Raw genomic sequence first — 19,286 nt, forward strand, 5'->3', positions numbered from 1 at the left:
AAATAAAATAGCGTTATAATTTTATTATACTTATTAACGAATTCGGTATTAAAATTATATCGTGTTCTTTATATTCGTTACGTAAATAAATATATAAAATAATAAAGGGTTCTTCGCGTTATCGCGAGTGCGTTTATTTAAGTTTATTTTATAATAGTTCGAGAGTATTAATTTTAATAGTTTTTCGAATTATAAATAAATTAAAACATTTTCGCGTTATTAAATAAGAGGCTAGCGATTCCCTTCGTTAAGCTAATAAGGCTTTAAAGAAAGCCTATCGCGACGCTTAAAAGGCTTTTTTCGTTTAGAACGGATTCGTGTCCAGCGGGAATTTTTAGTGTTTCGTGGATCGGAGATAGCTAAGCGTGGCCTTCGCTTTCTTAACAAGTTAAAGGTTTCGGAGCGTATTAAGGCGAATGCGGTAGTCGACGTTTATTTTTATAGTGCTTTTAATATCGTTAATTAGTTTAGTATAAATATTGATTTCTTGTTTTTTTATATTCTTAAAGTTTTTTAAAGGCGTTTTTTAAGTGTTTTTTAAGTTTTTAAGTGTTTTTTTTAAGTAAGTAATTTTTTTATTAAATAAAATATTTTTATCTATATTTTACTCGCTTTTTATCGAGTATTTTTTTAATTTCGTACTCGTATTAATTTATTTCGATTTTAAATTATATTTCGAGTTTAGTATTTTTTAATATTAATTCGAGTAAAGAGATATAAAATATAAGGTATATTTTTATAGTTTTTAATAACGATAATTAATAGTTAGTTTTTAAAATGATTTTTACGATTTTAAATAGTTTAATCTTTTTAAAATCTAGCTTTTCGCTTAGTCGCTTAGTTTTAATATTTCGTTATAAGAGGTAAATTTTTTCTCCTTTTTTAAAAGTTAGTTTTTTTAATTTTATTTTATCGGCGTGTTTTTTCGTTTTTTTTAAAGAAAAGTGAGGTTTTTCTATAGCGATGTTTATAGTTTTTTTAATTTCTTAACTTAAATAATCGCTATTAGTATTAACTTTTTTTTTAAAGGGTTTTTCGTAATATCGAGGTCGAACCCGTAGTTTATTTTAAATAGTAATATGCGTGTTATTTTATTATCCGCGTTATTATATATAAATTACGTTATTAGTAATAATTATACTTAATTATTTTATTCGTAATTAACGTAGTATTAAAAGTACTGCTTTAATATTTAATTTATTTATTCGGTTTAATCGTTTATTTACGAATAATAAATTATAAACAGCTTATATTTAATACTAAGTTATATTATAAGCGATTTTTAAAACTTAAATATAAGTAGTTTATTTTTATCCGAGATAATAATTTTCGGTAGCCTATATTAGCTAGCGATTATTTTAAGGAAAGTGTACGTTAAGTCTTCGGCGGTGCTAGCTTTTTTATGTGGTAAAAAGTAGGTATATTTTATAAATTTATCCGTAATAATTAAAATATTATCGTATATAGTTTTAATTAATAGTTTTTTTAACGGTAATAGCTTAACGATTTAATTTAAGGCGATAGTTTTTTAAGCTTTATTAAGTGGTGAGATTAATTATAGTTTTTCGTAAGGTTAATACTTAGCTATTTTAACTTTATTATAGAGGTCGTATTCCCTTATAATTTTAACGATTTAATCCTTAAGATTTTCGTAGTTATATAGCTTAATAATTCGTTTTTAAGTTTTATAATTTTTTTAATAATTATATATAAGGTGTTTATAAAACTTTTTAATAAACTTTTATTTATACTATTCCGAGATATATAGCTTATTATAATAATATATTAAGCCGTTTCTCGAGCCGGCTTTTAATAGCGTAAGCTGTGTAATATTTATTTATTTATAATATGTTTAAAATTTTACGATTTATTTATTATCGTATATTATATTATTAATTATATTAGTTTATCGAGATAATATAAAGTTATTATTTTAATTTTACGTGAAGATAGTTCGAGTTTCGGCTGAGACTTCCTCTTAATAGTCTAGTCGTCGGCTAAGCGCGTCGGCTCGTTTGTTTTTATTACCTTTTCAGTAGATAATAGTGAAGTTAAATTTCGATAGGAATTCTACTTATCGTATTTAACGTTTATTTAACTCTTTATTAGTAATTAATAATGTAAAGTTTTTATAGTTTATATAAACTTTTATTAATACTTTTATTTCGTTTAAATAGTGCTTTTATTCCTTAAAAGCTTTAATAATAACTATTAACTCCTTATCGTAAATTTAATAGTTAAGTTTTAATCTATTTAATTTTTTCGAGAAGAATGTTACTAAGTGTAGCTTCTCGCTATTATTTCGTTAGCTAAGTTACCCTCCGATCGTATAGTCCGATGCGTCGGTTTTAACCTCGAATAGTTTAATAAGGTTTATTATATAAAGTATTAATTCGCTGGCGATTTTTTTTTAAGATCTTAAAAGGCCGATTTTTTCGTTTTCGTTTATCGAAATAATTCGTTTTTTTAAGTTAAGTTTATTAAAGGTGTCGCTATTTTAATAAACTTAAAAATAAAGATTTTATAATAATTAATTAATTTAAAGAACGATCGAACTTTTATAGCGTTTATAAGCGTAGACTACTCTTTAATTATTAATACCTTAAAAGATTCTATTCGGATTTTTCTTAAGGATATTATATATCTTATAAAAGTGATTAATTATTTATAGAATTCGTTTTTTTAAAGTTAATTAATAAGTTAACGTTTTATAGTTTTTAAAGTATTAACTTTACGTGTTCTTTATATTACTTTTCGTTTTTCGAATAAATAAAGATATTATCGAGGTAAATAATAATAAACTTATCGATATATTTTCGTAGTATATAATTAATTATACTTTAAAAATTAACTGAGGCGTTAATTAAACCGAAAAGTATAACGAGGTATTCGAAATACTCGTACTTAATTCGAAACGTAGTTTTCTATTTTTTTCTCTTTTTAATCTTAATAAGCTCGTAGGCGTTTAATAGGTTTAAAGCCGTAAAGATTTTAGCTCGGTATAATTTATTTTATAAGTCGTTAATTAAAGGTAAAGGATATCGATTTTTAATAGTAATATCGTTAAGCTTACGATAATCAATATATATTCGCTACTTAAGTATTCTGTTTTTATTTTTTTTCGGTACGAAAAGTATAAAGTATTTTACTAGTAATATAAATAATTATACGTATTTTTTTAGCGAGGTTTTTTTCGATATAGTCTTTTAAAGCTTACTCGTATTCTTAGTTTAATCGGTATATCGGTATAAAATAAGGTTCTTTCCCTTTTTTAAAGGGTATTTCGTGATCTTATTATATATACTTCGGTAATCTTATCTTTAGTTTTTTATTAAATAAGTTATTAAATTCTTTATAATTATTCGGTATTTATATAATAACGTTTAGTTTTAACTCTTTAATTATAACGTAAGCTTTAAATATTATTAGTTTACTTAAAAGTATTTCTTATAAACGTTATTTAAAAGCTAAGTTTTTTTTTAATGTATTTTATTAAAGACGACTAGTTTTTTAATTAACTTTAAAATTACTTATTTATAATTAAGGTATTTTTAAAATTATATCGTGTTTTAATATTTTCGTAATATTATACGTAATTCGTTTATATCGTTATTTAATAATAATAAAAAGGTTCGCGATTTCCCTTCGTATTTTTTTATTCTCGTACGTTATAAATCTTTTATTAACGGTTTTAAATCGGTATAGGACGTTTTTTTTTACTATTTTAATTTTAAGCTATTAACGATTTTTAATGAGATATAATTTCTTTACGCTTTACTATTAAGTAGCGTTTTAACGTAAACTCTTTTTACGCTTACTATTAATATAATATACTCGTAAATATTTTAATTATTTATTATATAATATAAAGACTTATTTTATCCCGCTTAATATCGTCTTTTTATAGCCGGCGGCTTTTATTTCCCGATTATTACCTTTTACGGCCGAGGTCTCTTTTTATGCCTTTTTATCGGCGTAGAGTCGCCTATTAATTAAAGGTAAGCGTGGGCGTAAGAGTATAGCTTAGTAATAGTAACACTTCGTAGTGTTACGTCGTTGTTTATAGTTTAGTTTTTTTAAGCCCTACGAATTATAGCTAGTAAATAAGTTTAATAGTATTATCGTTTTAATGCCACCGGATTATAAGGGCATCGTCGTTTACTAATAATTTATTAGCTCGTTTTACGACTTTAATAGTTTCTTTTTTCGTTATTAAAAAGAATTATTATCGTAATATACTACCCGTTAATAATGGCGCGTTATAAGTTTTATAGCGAATTATTTTTAATAATTTTAGTTTTATCGTTAATTATATTTCGAGCGTTATATTTTCGTATATTTATTATAACGCCGTAATTTTATTATAAACGTATATTATATATTATAACTAGTTATATTAATTTTATAATTATTTTTTTAAATAGTATTTCTTAGGCTATTTAAGGTTTTTTTTATTAGTAGGTAAGTTTTTCGAGGGTTAAATATAAACGTTTTAACCTTTTTAATTAAATAGTTTAAATATAAGTATATAGTAAATATTTAACGTGGTTTACCACCGAGCGCATTATATTACTAAGCGTATTACTTTTTTATAATTTAATATTTTTATATAAATTAATTTAATTATAACGTATTAAATTAATTAAAATTACTCGTTATTCGAATCGCTACTTAATTTTACCTTTTTTTTACATGTTCGCGCATTATAGCCAGTTTCGCCGCAAATGCCACAGCGCCTAGCGCCCGTCGCGCGCCTTTTTAATAAACCCCTATTATCGCCTTTATTAATCGCTAAACGCTTCTCTTTTACTTTTTTATCTTGTAGTTTTTAAGATTTTTTAATAGTAAGGGCTCCTTTAAGTTAAACTCGCGATTTTTTAACTTTCCGGCGCTTAAAAAAGGTTAGATTAATATTTTAAAAAGTATAAACTTATTTACGCATAATAATTATTTTATAAGCTATTCGATTTATACTTTTTATTATTTAGTTTATAGTTTTATAAATTAGCGTCGAAGAGCTTTTTTAATAAGTAAAAACTTTATTTTTAATAAAAAAAAAGTGTTTCGTTATTTATTAAAGGTTAAACGGCGTTTTAAGGTCGTAATTACTAGAGATTCTCGAACGTAACGAAGTAAGTATAAGCGTACGAAGACGTATATTTAACTTGCTAATTACTTCGTTTAAATTGTGAGGGATTAAACTAGAGGCGTTAAATCCGGATTTAATATTATTTTCCGTAAAAATAGCGAAATACGCGGCTTTAAAAGCGATAAAAAACTCGAGCTTCGTAATATAATTTATCGAGGCTTTAATAAATAGCTTGATTTTTTCGAATAGGCACGCTTTAAAAGCGAATAAAGTGTTATATCGAATAGTTAAAATAGGTGCGATAAATAAAGAGGTATATTAAGTGTAATAATATCGTTATTTTAATAATATATTTCGAATTCGATTAAAATATAGCTTTTATAATTATTAATAATTAAAAGGCGGTAACGACCCTTTTTTAACGTTTTAATATATTTATTAAAATACTTAATTTAATTTAAGCTTATCTCGTTATTAGTTTAATTATTTACGGTCGGTTTAATTACTTAATCGCCCGGTAAGTCGGTTTCGCGAAACTAGTTCACGAGGTAATATTAACTTTAAACGATTAAAAACGGCGGGATGTAATAGCCTTGCGAATTAATATATTTAATAGCCGTTATTTATTCCCGATTATTAAACTAGACCGACTTAGCCTTTCTACGCCGATCGGCGCGTATTACGACGAGTGTTAACCCGATTATGCTTATTATAAAGCCGGTCTCGTTAAAATTTTAAAAGTCTTTATTAAAGACGCCGTATTTAGTTTTTATATTCGCGATTAACGTAAACTAAATAGAAATAACTTTAAAATTTTCGTAAAAAGCCTTTTAATAATCGTATCGACGATTTAATCTAGTCTTTAAATTCGAGTTACGGTCGATAAAATATTTAGCTTAGTGCTTACCGACGAGGTCGCCGCCGCGCGACCCGGTGAGTAAAATAGCTATATTTACTACACTAGCTAAGTTAAGAGACATCCTTTAAGTATCTATATTAATTATATACTTTAAAAGCATTTTTTTAATTAAATTTAATTTTAATCCGTTCGGTCGGGTATCGCGTCGTAGAGTTCGACCGTAGAGTCGGTAATTTATAAAGGCTTATAAAACTTAAAAAGCTTTCGTAATAGCCTTTTAATTAATAGGTTTTAAAGGGTTTCGTATCGTTTAAATCGTTAAAACAATTCGATATTCTAGTGATTAATTAAGTATTATAATTATAGAAATAAAACGCGTTAAAGTTTAATTAATATAAATAATTAAAAAAGTAATACGCTTAGTAATATAATACGCTCGGTAATAAACCACGTTATACTATTAAAATAATAATATTATTATATTAAGTATACCTCTTTATTTATCGCACTTATTTTAACTATTCGATATAGCACTTTATTCGCTTTTAAAGCGTACTTATTTAAAAAAAATCGAGCTATTTATTAAAGCCTTAATAAATTATATTATAAAGCTCGAGTTTTTTATCGTTTTTAAGGCCGCGTATTTCGCTATTTTTACGGGAAATAATATTAAATCCGGATTTAACGTTTTTAATTTAATTCTTTATAATCTCGATAAAGTAATTAATAAGTTAAATATACGTCTTTAAACGTTTATATTTAATTTATCTCGTTTAAAGACGGCTAATATTTACGACCTTTAAACGCCGTTTAATCCTTAATAAATAATTAAGTATTTTATTTATATTAAAGAGAGGGTGTTTATTTATTAAAAAAGCTCTTCGACGCCGATTTTAAATATAATAGATTAAATAACGAAGAGTATAATTAAAATAGTTTATAAAATAATCTTTATATATAATAAGATATATATATTAAAAGAGGCTAATTTAGTATTTTTTAAGCGTCGGAAAACTAAAAAATCGCGAGTTTAACTTAAAGGAGCTTTTATTATTAAAGAATCTTAATAGCTATAAAACGAAAAGGTAAAAGGGAAGCGTTTAGCGCCCGATAAAAGTGAAAATAGGGGTTCGTTAAAACGGAGGGCGACCAGTAAAAAACGCTGTAATATTTACAGCGAGACAGGTTATAATGCGCGAATATATAAAAAGGATATAAAATTAAACGAGGAATCGAATAATAAATAATTTTAATTAATTTTAAACGTTATAATTAAATTAATTTATATAAAAAAGTTAAAAAATAAAAAAAATACGTCGCTAAGTAATATACGTCGCGTAGTAATAAACCACGTTATATAAAATTTAAAAAACTAATAATTCTTTAAATATCGATTTTATAATATTTAAATTATAATTAATAAAGTTATTTTCAAGCTTATCTACTTATCAGCCCCCGCGATGTGTGACCAATCAGAGCTCTGCCAAGGCACTAAAAAAAAGTGGTCCAAAACCTGAATTTCGCGAGAGAATACGGTATTCGTCTCGTTATTGGCTGCAGCTGTGGCAGCTCCAGTGCCTTTAAATAGAGCTTGCTTGACAAGCACCGTGCAGCCTATCCCAGAAAAGAGAAAGGCACCCAATTCCCAGCAATGGAATAGTTGATCAACAACACAACACCACAACTTTGCCTCTACTTTATTCCAAATGGCTCAGTATATTTATTCGGTTTTCTGGGAAAGGGCTTAAGGGCTTCATCGCGGCATCGTCTCCAAGATACCTTCTCACCAACCGTTCTGTGAAACTTTTTATTGCAATAATGGTGCCGCATAGCTGCCAAACTTGTAGTCCCATGCCTAAAACGCCCAAGCAACCAAGCATCTCGAGTCTCTCTCGCCCCCGTCGTTATCATGGAAGCACCAAGGAGATCGCGGGCCATCGCAGACCTCTTTCGTCTCCATTCTCCTTTTTCCGCCCACGACGGAAAGGTCGGGAGAGGACCCTGCCAACTTTCATGTGAAATTCGAGATGAAGAAAACCCGAACTCGCTGTATTTTACATAGAAACAAACCAATTACAACCCATTGCGCCCAAGCATCGGTATACCCGAGTCGCCAATGGCCCCGACAATGTCCATTTTCTTGGCCGTCTAACTTCGCCCCCCACGGCGACCTCGTAGCACATCTTGATCTGTCTACAGCCCAGATGGCTCCGCCAGTGTCTGCTGTCGTCCGCGCTGCGAGGGTGAAACGCCCTCTACGCCACCGGCTCGACCGCAGCGGCCTCAGTAGCAGCAGTAGTCTCCTACGTATATGAGTTAGCACCGTCGCTTTCTGAGAGAAACATGAGCGACCCGGATGATTGCTTACCTCTGTGCTGGGCTTGTCCTCGGCATCAACTTCAGCCTTGGTCTCGGCCTCCTTGTCGCTGTCCTTGCCATCTTCCTTGGTCTCTTCCTTCGGGGCCTCGGCTGAGGCCTCCTTCTTGACGCCATTTGCCGACTCTTTGGCCGAGTTCCCGTTTACACCGGCTGCAGGCGCAGCTCCTGTGTCGTTGGCAAGGATCTCAGTCCACTTGTCCAACAAACTCTTCGACCGCGGCTTGAATTGGAAATCGGCTTCCTTGGGAATGCCCTCTAGCTTCAGAATGGCCTTAAGCACCTTGTTGATCTTCGTCGCACGGATGATGCTGACTTCCAGGTCGGGAAACGTCTCCAGCTTGGTCAGGAATTCCGACATGGACTTCATCTCGTCCTCCTTGGGCTCCGACTCGCGGTTGAGCAGGCCCTTTTGCAGTCGATGTCGTAGGAAAAGGATTTCTTTCTTTATGTGGCGACCCCAGTTAGTTTTGCCGATCGACAAGCACTGCAATCAGGGTGGGCAGAATGACTGAGCAACGTACCTCTTTGCGCACATGACGCTCCTCAGGGGTCAGTTCGGGCTCCTTGGGAGCTGCGGGCTTCTCCTCTGCATCCTTCTTCGCAGCTTTTGATTTCGGCTTGCTGGCTTTAGTGGTTGACTCTTTGCCATTCTTGGGCGATTGTGCACCGTTGGCAGCCGCCTTGGGAGTGGAAGAAGTCGTCAACTTGATCTTGGGCTTCTTAACCGAGTCACTACGCTGAGGCGTCTGCAGTTTGTCAGTCGTTGCACCTTCCAAATGTTGGGTTGAAATCACTTACGGCTGTTTCTTCCTCCGCCTTGCGCTTCTTTGAAGACTTGGGCTTCTTGACGGGGACTTCGTCATCTTCACCCGCATCCGCCATTTCAACATCGTCGTCTTCGTCAACTGCGGTAGCTTCGGATTTCTTGCTGGACTTCTTCTCCGTCTTCTCCTTCTTGGCCTGTGCCTTGGCGGCCTTTGCCTCCTCCTCGGCCAACTTGGCCTCTTGGAAGTCAAGCAAGAGCTGCTTGTAGTGCTCCAACTCGTTTTGCTCAGCAGCCAGAATATGTGCCTGTTGAAGGTCCTTTCGCATCTTGACGGAGATCAGGTCTTTCACAGTCTCGGGGTCAAGTTCCGCGAGATCGGTGTTTCTTGTCCACGAGCTGGGGGATTGTCAGTATGAACCGTGAAGTAAGGCTAAGCTGTCAATACTTACAATTCGTTGGTGTGGAGATACATAACCGGGTAAGTTCGGTCGGCAGCGCGCTTGCCTCCATCGGCAAAATCTTCACGATAGGATCCATCGGGGCGAGCAGCTGTGACAGGTCGAGTGGATAGCATGGTCTGCGGGAGCATCGACTCGTCCGCGATGATGACGGGCCACGGGGGAAACCCTTCAATCTCGCAAAGAAGTGGTCACCGGGCACGCAGTCCAGATGGAGCATGCGGGCCTTGCTGGCCTTCTTGTTCAGCTTTTTGGCGGCAGGGGTGCCTGTTGACTTGCGGCGCGCCGCTTGCTTGGAGCTGGATGGAGTGGCACCATTGGCCTCAATGGCAGCACCCTCGGCAGCACCTTCAGCAGCCTCACTGATAACAGCTTCGGCCTTCTGCTCCTTGTCCTTTGCCGAGTCTTCCTTCTTCTCGGCGGACTCGCCGGCTGGCTTGGTAGAGTCGTCGTTGGTAGCGGACGCGCCAGACTCGGTTTTCTCGCCTGCCTCGGGCGCCTCCTCCACGGATTCGGCCTCGTTCATGTCGACGTCGGAGTTTGCCTTGTCGTTGGCTGCGGCAGCTGTAGTGTCTGAAAGTAACGCGATGCGATTGTAAGCGAGATGCCTAGACCAAGATGGATGGAGATGGAGGAGGGATTGGCGATGAGACGGGTTTGCGCCTCGGGCGTATTTCTGAACAAAGAGGAAGGAGCAGGGCGTGAAGCATCTTACCTTCAGAGGCGGCCGTCTTCTCCGCAGCTTCCTCGTTGGAGGCGGATGGCGCGTCGTCCATCTTCACGTCATCAACAGCAGGCGCCGCTGACTCGGACGCGGTCTCGACCTTGTCGGGCTGCTGAGCCGCGACAGACTTCTCGGTGTCGGCCATTGCGGATAAGTATGAATTAGAGGATGCGGGTGGATTGCAGTAGTGGTTGGTTGGGGACGGGTCGCCGGGTCTTTGTGGTTTTTTTAAGGTTGGGGAGGAAAGTCGCGACGAATACGACGAGGCGGGTAGAGGTTGAGGTAGTAGAAGCAATAAGCAGCAGCAGTAGTCGAAAGTGGTAGGTAAAGTAGTAATTGTATGAGAGGTGGGTCACGCTCCCCGTCACGAACAGAGCTCAGAAAAAACGCGACGTAATGTGGATTTGGCCCGACCCAAGTACTCTACTTTTCGGCCTAGGGGACTGCGACTTAAGAGCAGGACGAAAACACGCGCTTCGGCGGCGATTCAGATACTCTCAACCTAATACGTGCACATTGGCAGGCTCCTCGTAATGGAACCCGATGGCTGGACGCGTAGAAATGGAGGAGCGTCGGAGGGGCCAGGTCTCAGATCAGACAGAGAGATAGAGAGAGAGATAGATTGAGCAATGGAATTGAAGAGAGAAGGATCTCGAGGTGACCGAAAGAGAAAAAAAGTCCCAAGAGAAAGGCGACGTAAAATTTACCCAAATCAGACTGGGAGACTACTAGTTGGCATCAATCGAAAGTGAAATTAAGTGGGCCGCTGGGAAAGGATCGCCTATGTCTGCGTCGTGTCTGTGCTAGATGGGCAGTCGGTTGGTAGGGGTACAGAGGCAGGCAGACATGAGAGGAGGGAGAAGGGGGAGAAGGGGGAGGAAATGGGTGTTTGGAGGAGAACCGGTGTTGGCAGCTGTTGTGTTGTGTTGTGTTGTGCTGTGCTGTGCTCTGAGTGAGCGAGCGAGTGGGTGCGGTGCGTAATAAGTGAGCCTGGCCGGGTTTGTGATTGTCTGTCGGTCTGTCTGTCTTGTGTACGTGTGGCGGGAGAGATGGATCAATGGCAGGCAAGAGACCTGACCTGACCAGACCAGACCAGACCAGACCACAACACACACCACCGCCAATACCACCACATAGCTAGCATACACACACATCTGGTAACACCCCAACATGTCCAGGGCGACAAGCAGTCAGTCTCTGCTCGATCTGCAAGCCTTCTCACGACGACACAAGTGCTCCTAAACCCACCACCAGTCCTCAAACCCCATTTGTCCAACTGCCATGGCTCATCTCACGACTCCTTCAACTCTCTCGTGACGATGCCCGGCATCGCCAGCCATCCTCACTGGAATGTGCTCACCAGCTTGCATCCCGCGCCATCTTCATGCCGGAAACGCTATCCATCCTTCGTACGCGAGTGTTGGAATTTATTCACTTTGCTGTCCTCACCCGTTACCTACCTGCCTGCCTGCAGCCTACCGCCTTGGGGTCGCCCCCCGGGTAGGCAGCCAGCACCATCGCCAAGCTGACCCCATCCACATAGCGTAGTATGGCCAGCCCACTTCATCACATCCGTCCACCAAGGCAATTGCTCCAAGACAAGAAATCGAGCAGCCAGCAAGGCTCCCCCTTTTTTCCCAACACATGGGTATCTTAGTATTCTTCCAAATGCCATTCTCGTCTTAGCTATTTCAGTACAGTAAGCTCATCATACAAAAGGATTATCGGCTCCCACCTTCACAAGCGTCACAAATGCGCTACCAGGTTACTCCTCGTCGTCCTCATCTTCATCCTCGTCTTCATCGATATCCATGCCTTCTGCTGCGGTGATGGAAAAAGTGGGTTCCTGGTCGACCCCAATGTAGCTGTCGCTCATGAGGAACAACTTCAAGTCGTGCTTGCCAGCCGTAGGAACCGTGTACTCGAGGCGGACCTTGAGTTGCTGGCCAATCGTCACACGCTTGATGGCCAGGAGGGTCTTGGAGCTCTCCTCACCCACAACCAGCCACCAATTTTCCATCTTCTTGGTGGGGTAGAAGGGTGCGTGCACTGTAGTGTCGACTTCTTCGTCCTCCTCCACCTCGCGCTCAATCTGTACATTGAGGTACGCCGGCTCATTGGCACGGATATTCTCCTCGTCCAGAACCTCGAAGTTGAGAGTGATATCAGGATATTTGGTATTGGTGAAGTTTGCTGCTTGTGCCAACTGCGGCTGCGAAAGACCGAGACGTTGGATCAGCTTGGCGTAGTCGGGATTCTCCTCGGGGTTCATGGCCTCCATGAAGTCAAAGATGTCCTTGATTCTGCAGCGTATAGTATTAGCTTCGGCATCCGTGTCAGTTGCAAGAGATTTTTGATACGTACCCGAACTCGTTCGCCACCTTGACGATCTCCGGACTGAAGTGAGGAATCTGCTTCAGGGCGCTGTCTCGGTCCCAAAGAGCTTGTACACTCATTTGTGACATTTCCATGGCGAACATGGCATTGAGATGGCCATCGGAGGACAGAACATCCACAGTGGCACTCAGTAGGCTCAGTATTTTGGAGATGATCATCTCTTGATCCTTCGCCAGGTCGATCGGCAACTGCATGCGAGAGAAATGGGCCTGCAGAAGGACAAATGCCTTGAAGTGGGGCGAGTCGTAGACCGGTTCCGACATCTTGACAGGCACTCTGTCGTAGATGCGACGTAGAAGGTTTTCTTCATGGCGCCGGATTTGAATGGACTCAAATTCTGTCGCCGAGGTCACAATCTCAAGAATGCCCTTGAGCTTGGTCTTCGCACTTAGAGACAGCAAGAACGTCTGCATCGTGATGTACGAAATGTTGTAGTATGCCGCAATCATGGCCGCATTCTGAGGGGCAACGGATCCATCATCTTCGTCAAAGTCGATGATCTTCGACTCGGTAAGCTCATTAAGCGTTGTCACGACAAGATCGGACAGGTACGCGTTGAGGCCATCGTTGGTGGCGCTGGTCAAGCTGTAGTAACTGGGGTTTGCAAGCAATCGCCGGTAAAAGTAGGTGAATGTTGTCCAGTTGATGGCGTCTTCGGCAGACTCGATCATCTTGGTGCTAACTTCCGTAACGAAAGCATCATGAACGAAGTTGTGCAGATGCGACTCGACGGGCAGAGCTTCGTTGAGGAACTTCTTGTAGTATTCTCGCTTGGTCCCAGGTACCATCAGGACGCCACGGACACGGCCATCGGCAGGTTGGAGGGCCTTGCCAAACATCTGAAGGACTTCGCTGAGGGGGTAGTCAAGGTACCGATGTTCACGGCCTTCATAGTACTGAGTACCCATAACAACGACGAGGTGTGCAGTGCAATCAAGCTCCCAACACACATCGCGAGACGCCACCATGACTTGGATGGCTCCTTGGTTATAGAGATGCTTGACAATTCTCTTGTCGCTCTGGCTGAGGGCTTCGTGGTAATAACCAACACCGTGAGAAAGTGCTTCAGCTAGAGCTTCCTCGTGGACACGCTCTAAGATTGGGCGAAGTTGATCCAGGCCCACTCGCAAGAACCTGTCTTCGTTTTCATCGGCCAGGCATGCGGCAAGTATATCACGAGCCGTAAACCTGGTCTGCTTCCTACTGGAAACGAAGACCATAGCGGGCTTATCAGGGGATGTTTCGGTGATGGCCAAATATGCCGGCCTGGCCATGGCAAGCATAAGAGAGGGGAAATGGGGGATTGAATAGGACTGTATGCGCAATTCGAGCGGTAGAGGTCGAGCATGAGGGCTGAAGTTGTAGATGTCCTTCTTCTTTGCATCAATCCACTCTCCGATATCTCGGGCATTGGCCAGTGACACGCTGAGGCCAATGATACGGAGGCTCATCTCCTCGATCTGAGAGCGAATATAATGCATACGGGAGACAATGATCTCGTAGATATAGCCGGACTGACCTCCCAGCAAGTGGAGCTCATCCGCAATGAACAGCTCTACGGTCATGATGTTCTTGCGACGTTGCCATTGTCGTGACAAGACATCCCATTGCGTCGGAGTCGCAAGGATGAGGTCTCCCTTCTCGAGAAGCTTGAGATCTGTTGCAGTCTCTCCGGTGAGCTTGACAATATCCTTACCGCCCCGTACAGAGCCAAGGCGTTTTTCCCAGTCTGCGTGACGAACATCTACCTGCTCCTGGAATGGTGCAATATACACTGCACGTCCATACTCGGGTTTGGCCCAGTGCCTCAGCAAAGCAAACTCAGCACACACAGTCTTACCGCTGCCCGTGGGCGCGCCGATGAAAGCGTTGTCATCTGTAGTATACAGGGTATTGAAAGTTTGCGTTTGGATCTTGTTGAAGTATTCCCAGCCGTTGTAAATCGCTGCATAGTCCTTAGCCTTCAAAGCAGAGGGAGACAGAGGCTGAAGATCCAACAGCTGTGTGTGAGGGGGAATTTCTCCGGCAGGATCAGTTTCTGGAAGGAGATCGGCAGCCGGGTCTCAGAATGCATCCATCTGTCCGAGATCACTGAGATGAAGTAGTTGGGCGGCATGGGATCGGTGATTGGCACCGTGAACTCAACCAGGTGCTCGTTAGACTCTGCAACGGCGTAATCCTTGCGAAGAACAAACTGGTCATGGAAGAGAACATCTTCACCATCGCAGTCTTCGACCATTATCCAGAAGCTCTCGGCCGCACCATGCAGAGCATCATCCCATTCGAAATTGGGTGTTATACTGAGCTCAACCCGGAGCATAGAGCGTGTCATGGGCTGTGCCTGAGCCTGGACCTCGACTCGGGGGAATTTTGAAACGAGTTCACACACTCTGCGACCCTCCTTCGGCATTTGGAGTAGCTGTCCCATACGCGGGGGGTCAATGTCAAAGTAACTGCTCCAAGGCACGTCGACTCTTTCAGCCTTGGTGACGATACCACGTTCGGCAGGTTTCAAGGGAAATTGTCGCAGGGGTGTCATAGTAGGCCACATCCGCTTCTCGGCCATCTTGCAAAGGTCCAATGCAGTCTTGCAAACGCTGGCCCAGCCCTTTTGCAGAGTGATCTCAAAGATTGCGCGCAGGATACGGCCGGCCGATTGTGTCACATATACCATGTCAGCCATGAGCGCAAGGCCGTCGAGTTTGAGCCTGGAGATGTACGCCTGGAGTAGAACATTGATCTTTGCATGCGGCTCCTCGATGCTTTCCTTGACGGGTATAGGTACTTTGCCAAGCAGCTTGGCCAGCTCAAGCTTCTCGTCTTGTCTGACGGGGATGTACTTGAACTCGGCACTCAGCGCAAATACGCGGAAGAGCTCGATCGTTGTGATAGAAGGCTGGATAAGCTTATTATAGGTATCCATGGAGCCATGAGTGATGTAGTAATGCGAAGCAATCCGGCCGAGCTCGGTACCCTTTAACTTGCCCGTCTTTTCGTCGTAGGTGACGAGGCCGGCTTTTTTCAGTACCGCAGCAGCAGAGTGCACCAAGTCTACACGCTTCTGTTCCAGAGCGTCGTCGTCCTCGTAATCGGCACCAACACTGTACAAGCCTGGCGACCGAAGCATTCTGACAAACAGGTACGTGTAGCCAAGCCACTCGACACCTTCGTCTCGGCTCCTGACATTACCCAGGACGATTTCTGCATTGAGATTATCGACAAGTCGGCTTGCGAACTGACTTTCAATGGGCAATTGCTGGTTCAGCAGCGACAGGTAGTACTGCATCTCATTCTGTGACGTGATGATAATGCCCTCACCATACGTATCATACTGAGGTCGTCCGGCACGTCCAAGCATCTGCAAGACATCCTGGGGGCTCAACTCTACCCAGCTACCCTTCTCCGGGGAGTATACTTGCGTGCCTTTGATGATGACGGTATGGGCCGGCAGATTTACACCCCAGGCAAGAGTGGCCGTACAAACGAGCACTTGAATAAAGCCCTTCTCGAACAGAACCTCGACATCTTGTCGGTCTGCACGGCTCATACCTGCGTGATGGATGCCGAATCCGTATGGCAGCAGATCTTGCACGTCCTTGTCGGTGGCGTTTTCGGCAATATCCTTGACGACCTCCCGGGAACCAGAATCGTGTTTCATAATCTGATTAATGGTCTCCATCTCAAGGGCCTTGTCGCGGACATAGCGTGCCGTCTTCGCCGTCTCCTTTCGGGAGTGGACAAAAATAAGCATCTGGTTCTTGTGAGTTCCCACATGCTCAATGACCTTGTTGTATGTAATATCGTTCATCGTTTTTAGCTGCTTGATGGCTTTCCTGTCTGTGACACCGATAAATTCTTGCCTCAAGGGGCACGGTCGATATGAGCCATCAAAATGAAACATGTCCTTCTTGACATCGACTCGCAAGAAGCTAGCGACATCTCGATAGTTGGGCAGCGTTGCAGAAAGACCGACAATGCGGACAGGGTCGCCAGTTTGTTCTGTCTTCCTTATCGTCCTGCTGACGATGCTCTCCAGGACCGGCCCACGATCGTCATGCAGAAGATGAATCTCGTCGATGATTATAAGGCGCACAAGGTTTGTGTAACTCAGATCAGTTGCTTTTCTCGTGATTACATCCCATTTCTCCGGGGTGGTGACAATGATTTGTGTCTCGGCAATTTGCTGCTTAGTGAGCTGGCGATCTCCCGTCAGCTCGGCAACTGTGATGCCGTAGTCAGCCAGTCTCTTTCCAAAATTGCCGACTTGTTCCTGGACCAGAGCCTTCAGGGGGCAATGTAAACAATTTTGAAGGAATCCAAGTCGATTTCGCCCGTTTCCGGGTTGCGATGTTTTCCGACCTCCCGTAGGATTGTTAGCATGGCAACGTTGGTCTTTCCACTACCGGTTGGAGCACAGATAAGCATGTTGCCGTCATCTTGGAATGCGGAAGGGTAGCATTTGGATTGGATCCGGTTGAGAGACTTCGCGCCAGACGAGCTGAAAGGGACCCGCGACCATTCAGGCATATCGGTGACAGGGATGAGCTGGTCGTTGGGGTCGCTTCTCTTCTTCGGCGGGGGTACATGGATCTCCTCGTAGCCCTTGAAAGTGCGCTTGGTTGAGCCTTCAGGCAAACGGACCTTGGGGTTGGTCATCAGATGATTGCCCTGTTCGAATATGAGGTTCTCCAAGTTGATGAGCTTTTTCGGCTGCAAGCCACCAACAAGTCCACCCTCGGCCTGTTCGGTTTTAGGGGCAGCGGCATCTGCAAGAGAGGAGTCTTTGTCGATATCCATTTTGATCTCGATCTTCTTCTGGCTTGCGGTCGCCTTCTTGCCCCGTAGCTCGTCCAGAATCCACCGGGCGCCTTCTGATGCCATCTCACGCTCGACCACTCCCCGTTCCTCGTCGTTTTCAGCTCGAGCAAGGCGTGTGAGCCAAACCACCTTTTCACGGTTTTCGATGAGTTTTTGGACAACCTCGTGATGTTCGTAGTCGAAGAGCTCCATCAGGTCATTTTCGATTTCTCGGAGTTGCTTGTCTTCTCCGCCTGGCTCATCTGGCTCGCCGGACAGTATATGTAGCGCCCGAGTAGTCTTGTCGTGTTGGATATGCGCATCGGGGTACAGCTTTCCGATCTCTCTCTGTAACCAGTAGGCATCGATGTCGCGTGCAGGTATGTAGTTTTTGCCTTTTGACTCCTCATTCGCTTTACCGACAGATGGGCCAGAGTCAAGCACCATCTCGTCTCCATCAACGAGGCGGCCTTCGTCATCTTCGCCGGTCAGGGCCCGGTCATGCGTGCCAGATAACTCCTCGTCGTCGTCTTCAGGGCCAGCCTCGTCATCTGTTGACTCGTCGCGGACTTCATTCAGGATTGCGGCATCCTCGTCCTCGTCCTCATCGTCGAATACGACCGCCACACCTTGTCGATCATCGATGTCCGCGTCGTCGTCTCCGGCGCCAGCTCCAGTATCCATCTCGTCGTCGTCCTGGGCGTCGTAGTCGGTAATCTTTTTTCCCAGATTGACCAACTCGTTAAACTGCTTAGGATTAAGTGTTGCGCCTAACAGGTCGTCGACTTCCTTCTTTTTGTCGAAATCCTTCATGTCCTCGTCCTTCAGGTACTCCAGAACCGCATCCGCTGCGCTGAGAACAATCTCGTGAGAGACATCGCCAAGATTTGTCGCGACGACGTTGAGAATGAGTTCGAATGTCGCCCTTGTCGCAGGAGTGCGCGGTCGGTACCTGAGTCCTTCGACCAGCAGATCGGATTGGCCTAGGATGCCAACACCTCTCGTCTGTTCCGCCTTCCTTTTGCGCTGTTCTCGGGCTAAGATGTCCTGGCCTTCTTGCGCGCTGCCTCTCTCGACTTGAGGGCCCTTCTTTGGCTTCGGCGCAGCACCCCGGCCTACATTAGCGCCCATGTCGCCAATTCGGAGACGCCCAGCCAGCGACTCGGGGTCACCGGTGGCCTCATCGGTACGACGCGTAACGAATCGGCGGTCCGCCTGGAGGACCAGGTTGGACATGGCCGAGTACTTGTACTGCGAGACATCTCGCGCGTGGTTATCGCCCATCTTGCCGGGTTACTCCAGTGGTTCCTCAGCAACAGGGCTGGAGTTGGTATGGACAACGAAAGAAGCAGCAGCGCGGTCTATTAGAAGCTGTATTCGTAGGGGAGGGGCCGAGATCGTCAATTGTTGGGAAGACTCTGCCACGGCAGTCGTTTGGTGGTTGGTGTGAGGCGACGCCCTCTTCTCTGCGCGCTCTAGGTGGATGGCATCTGAGTTTGCCGGCGACGTTGAGATCAAATAGCCCAGCCTGAATATTAAATAGGGAGGTACGGCTGTTTGGAATAATGAGCCAAGCCGAGGTTGTTGACTCGAATTTGCGTTGATGATGCCTGAAATGAATGGATGGTACGTCCACTTTGCAATGGTCTTCTACCTAGTCCGTGTCTAATCTTTAGAGCTTCCGCCTTGCCTATCAAAAAGTTTTGGTTCACGTCGCGAGCTAGAGAGATGGGCCTGGACCTGGACCTGGACCTGCAGCTTGCCGCCTCAAGCTGAGCCACAGCGCCACAAATTCCCCCATGCCTATGCCTCAGGCC

At 42.5% G+C, this 19,286-nt stretch overlaps 2 protein-coding genes across 2 annotated transcripts; both read right to left on the reverse strand.

The window, feature by feature from the left end:
• Positions 1 to 8,203: 8,203 nt before the first annotated feature.
• On the reverse strand, positions 8,204 to 10,420 carry PG997_004441 (uncharacterized protein; the record flags this gene model as incomplete). Its single annotated transcript, XM_066808756.1, has 7 exons — positions 8,204 to 8,251; positions 8,317 to 8,811; positions 8,849 to 9,073; positions 9,126 to 9,489; positions 9,543 to 9,720; positions 9,747 to 10,115; positions 10,267 to 10,420. 7 exons carry the CDS (start codon positions 10,418 to 10,420, stop codon positions 8,204 to 8,206), a joined length of 1,833 nt encoding a protein of 610 aa, XP_066672374.1.
• A 1,620-nt stretch (positions 10,421 to 12,040) lies between these two features.
• On the reverse strand, positions 12,041 to 18,753 carry PG997_004442 (ATP dependent RNA helicase; the record flags this gene model as incomplete). The annotated part of the gene is made up of 4 exons (XM_066808757.1): positions 12,041 to 12,578; positions 12,640 to 14,672; positions 14,765 to 16,954; positions 16,975 to 18,753. 4 exons carry the CDS (start codon positions 18,751 to 18,753, stop codon positions 12,041 to 12,043), a joined length of 6,540 nt encoding a protein of 2,179 aa, XP_066672375.1.
• Positions 18,754 to 19,286: the final 533 nt, after the last annotated feature.

The sequence above is a fragment of the Apiospora hydei genome, assembly GCF_038363865.1.
Source record: "Apiospora hydei strain CBS 114990 chromosome Unknown utg000004l_segment0_segment0, whole genome shotgun sequence".
Taxonomy (NCBI): domain Eukaryota; kingdom Fungi; phylum Ascomycota; class Sordariomycetes; order Amphisphaeriales; family Apiosporaceae; genus Apiospora; species Apiospora hydei.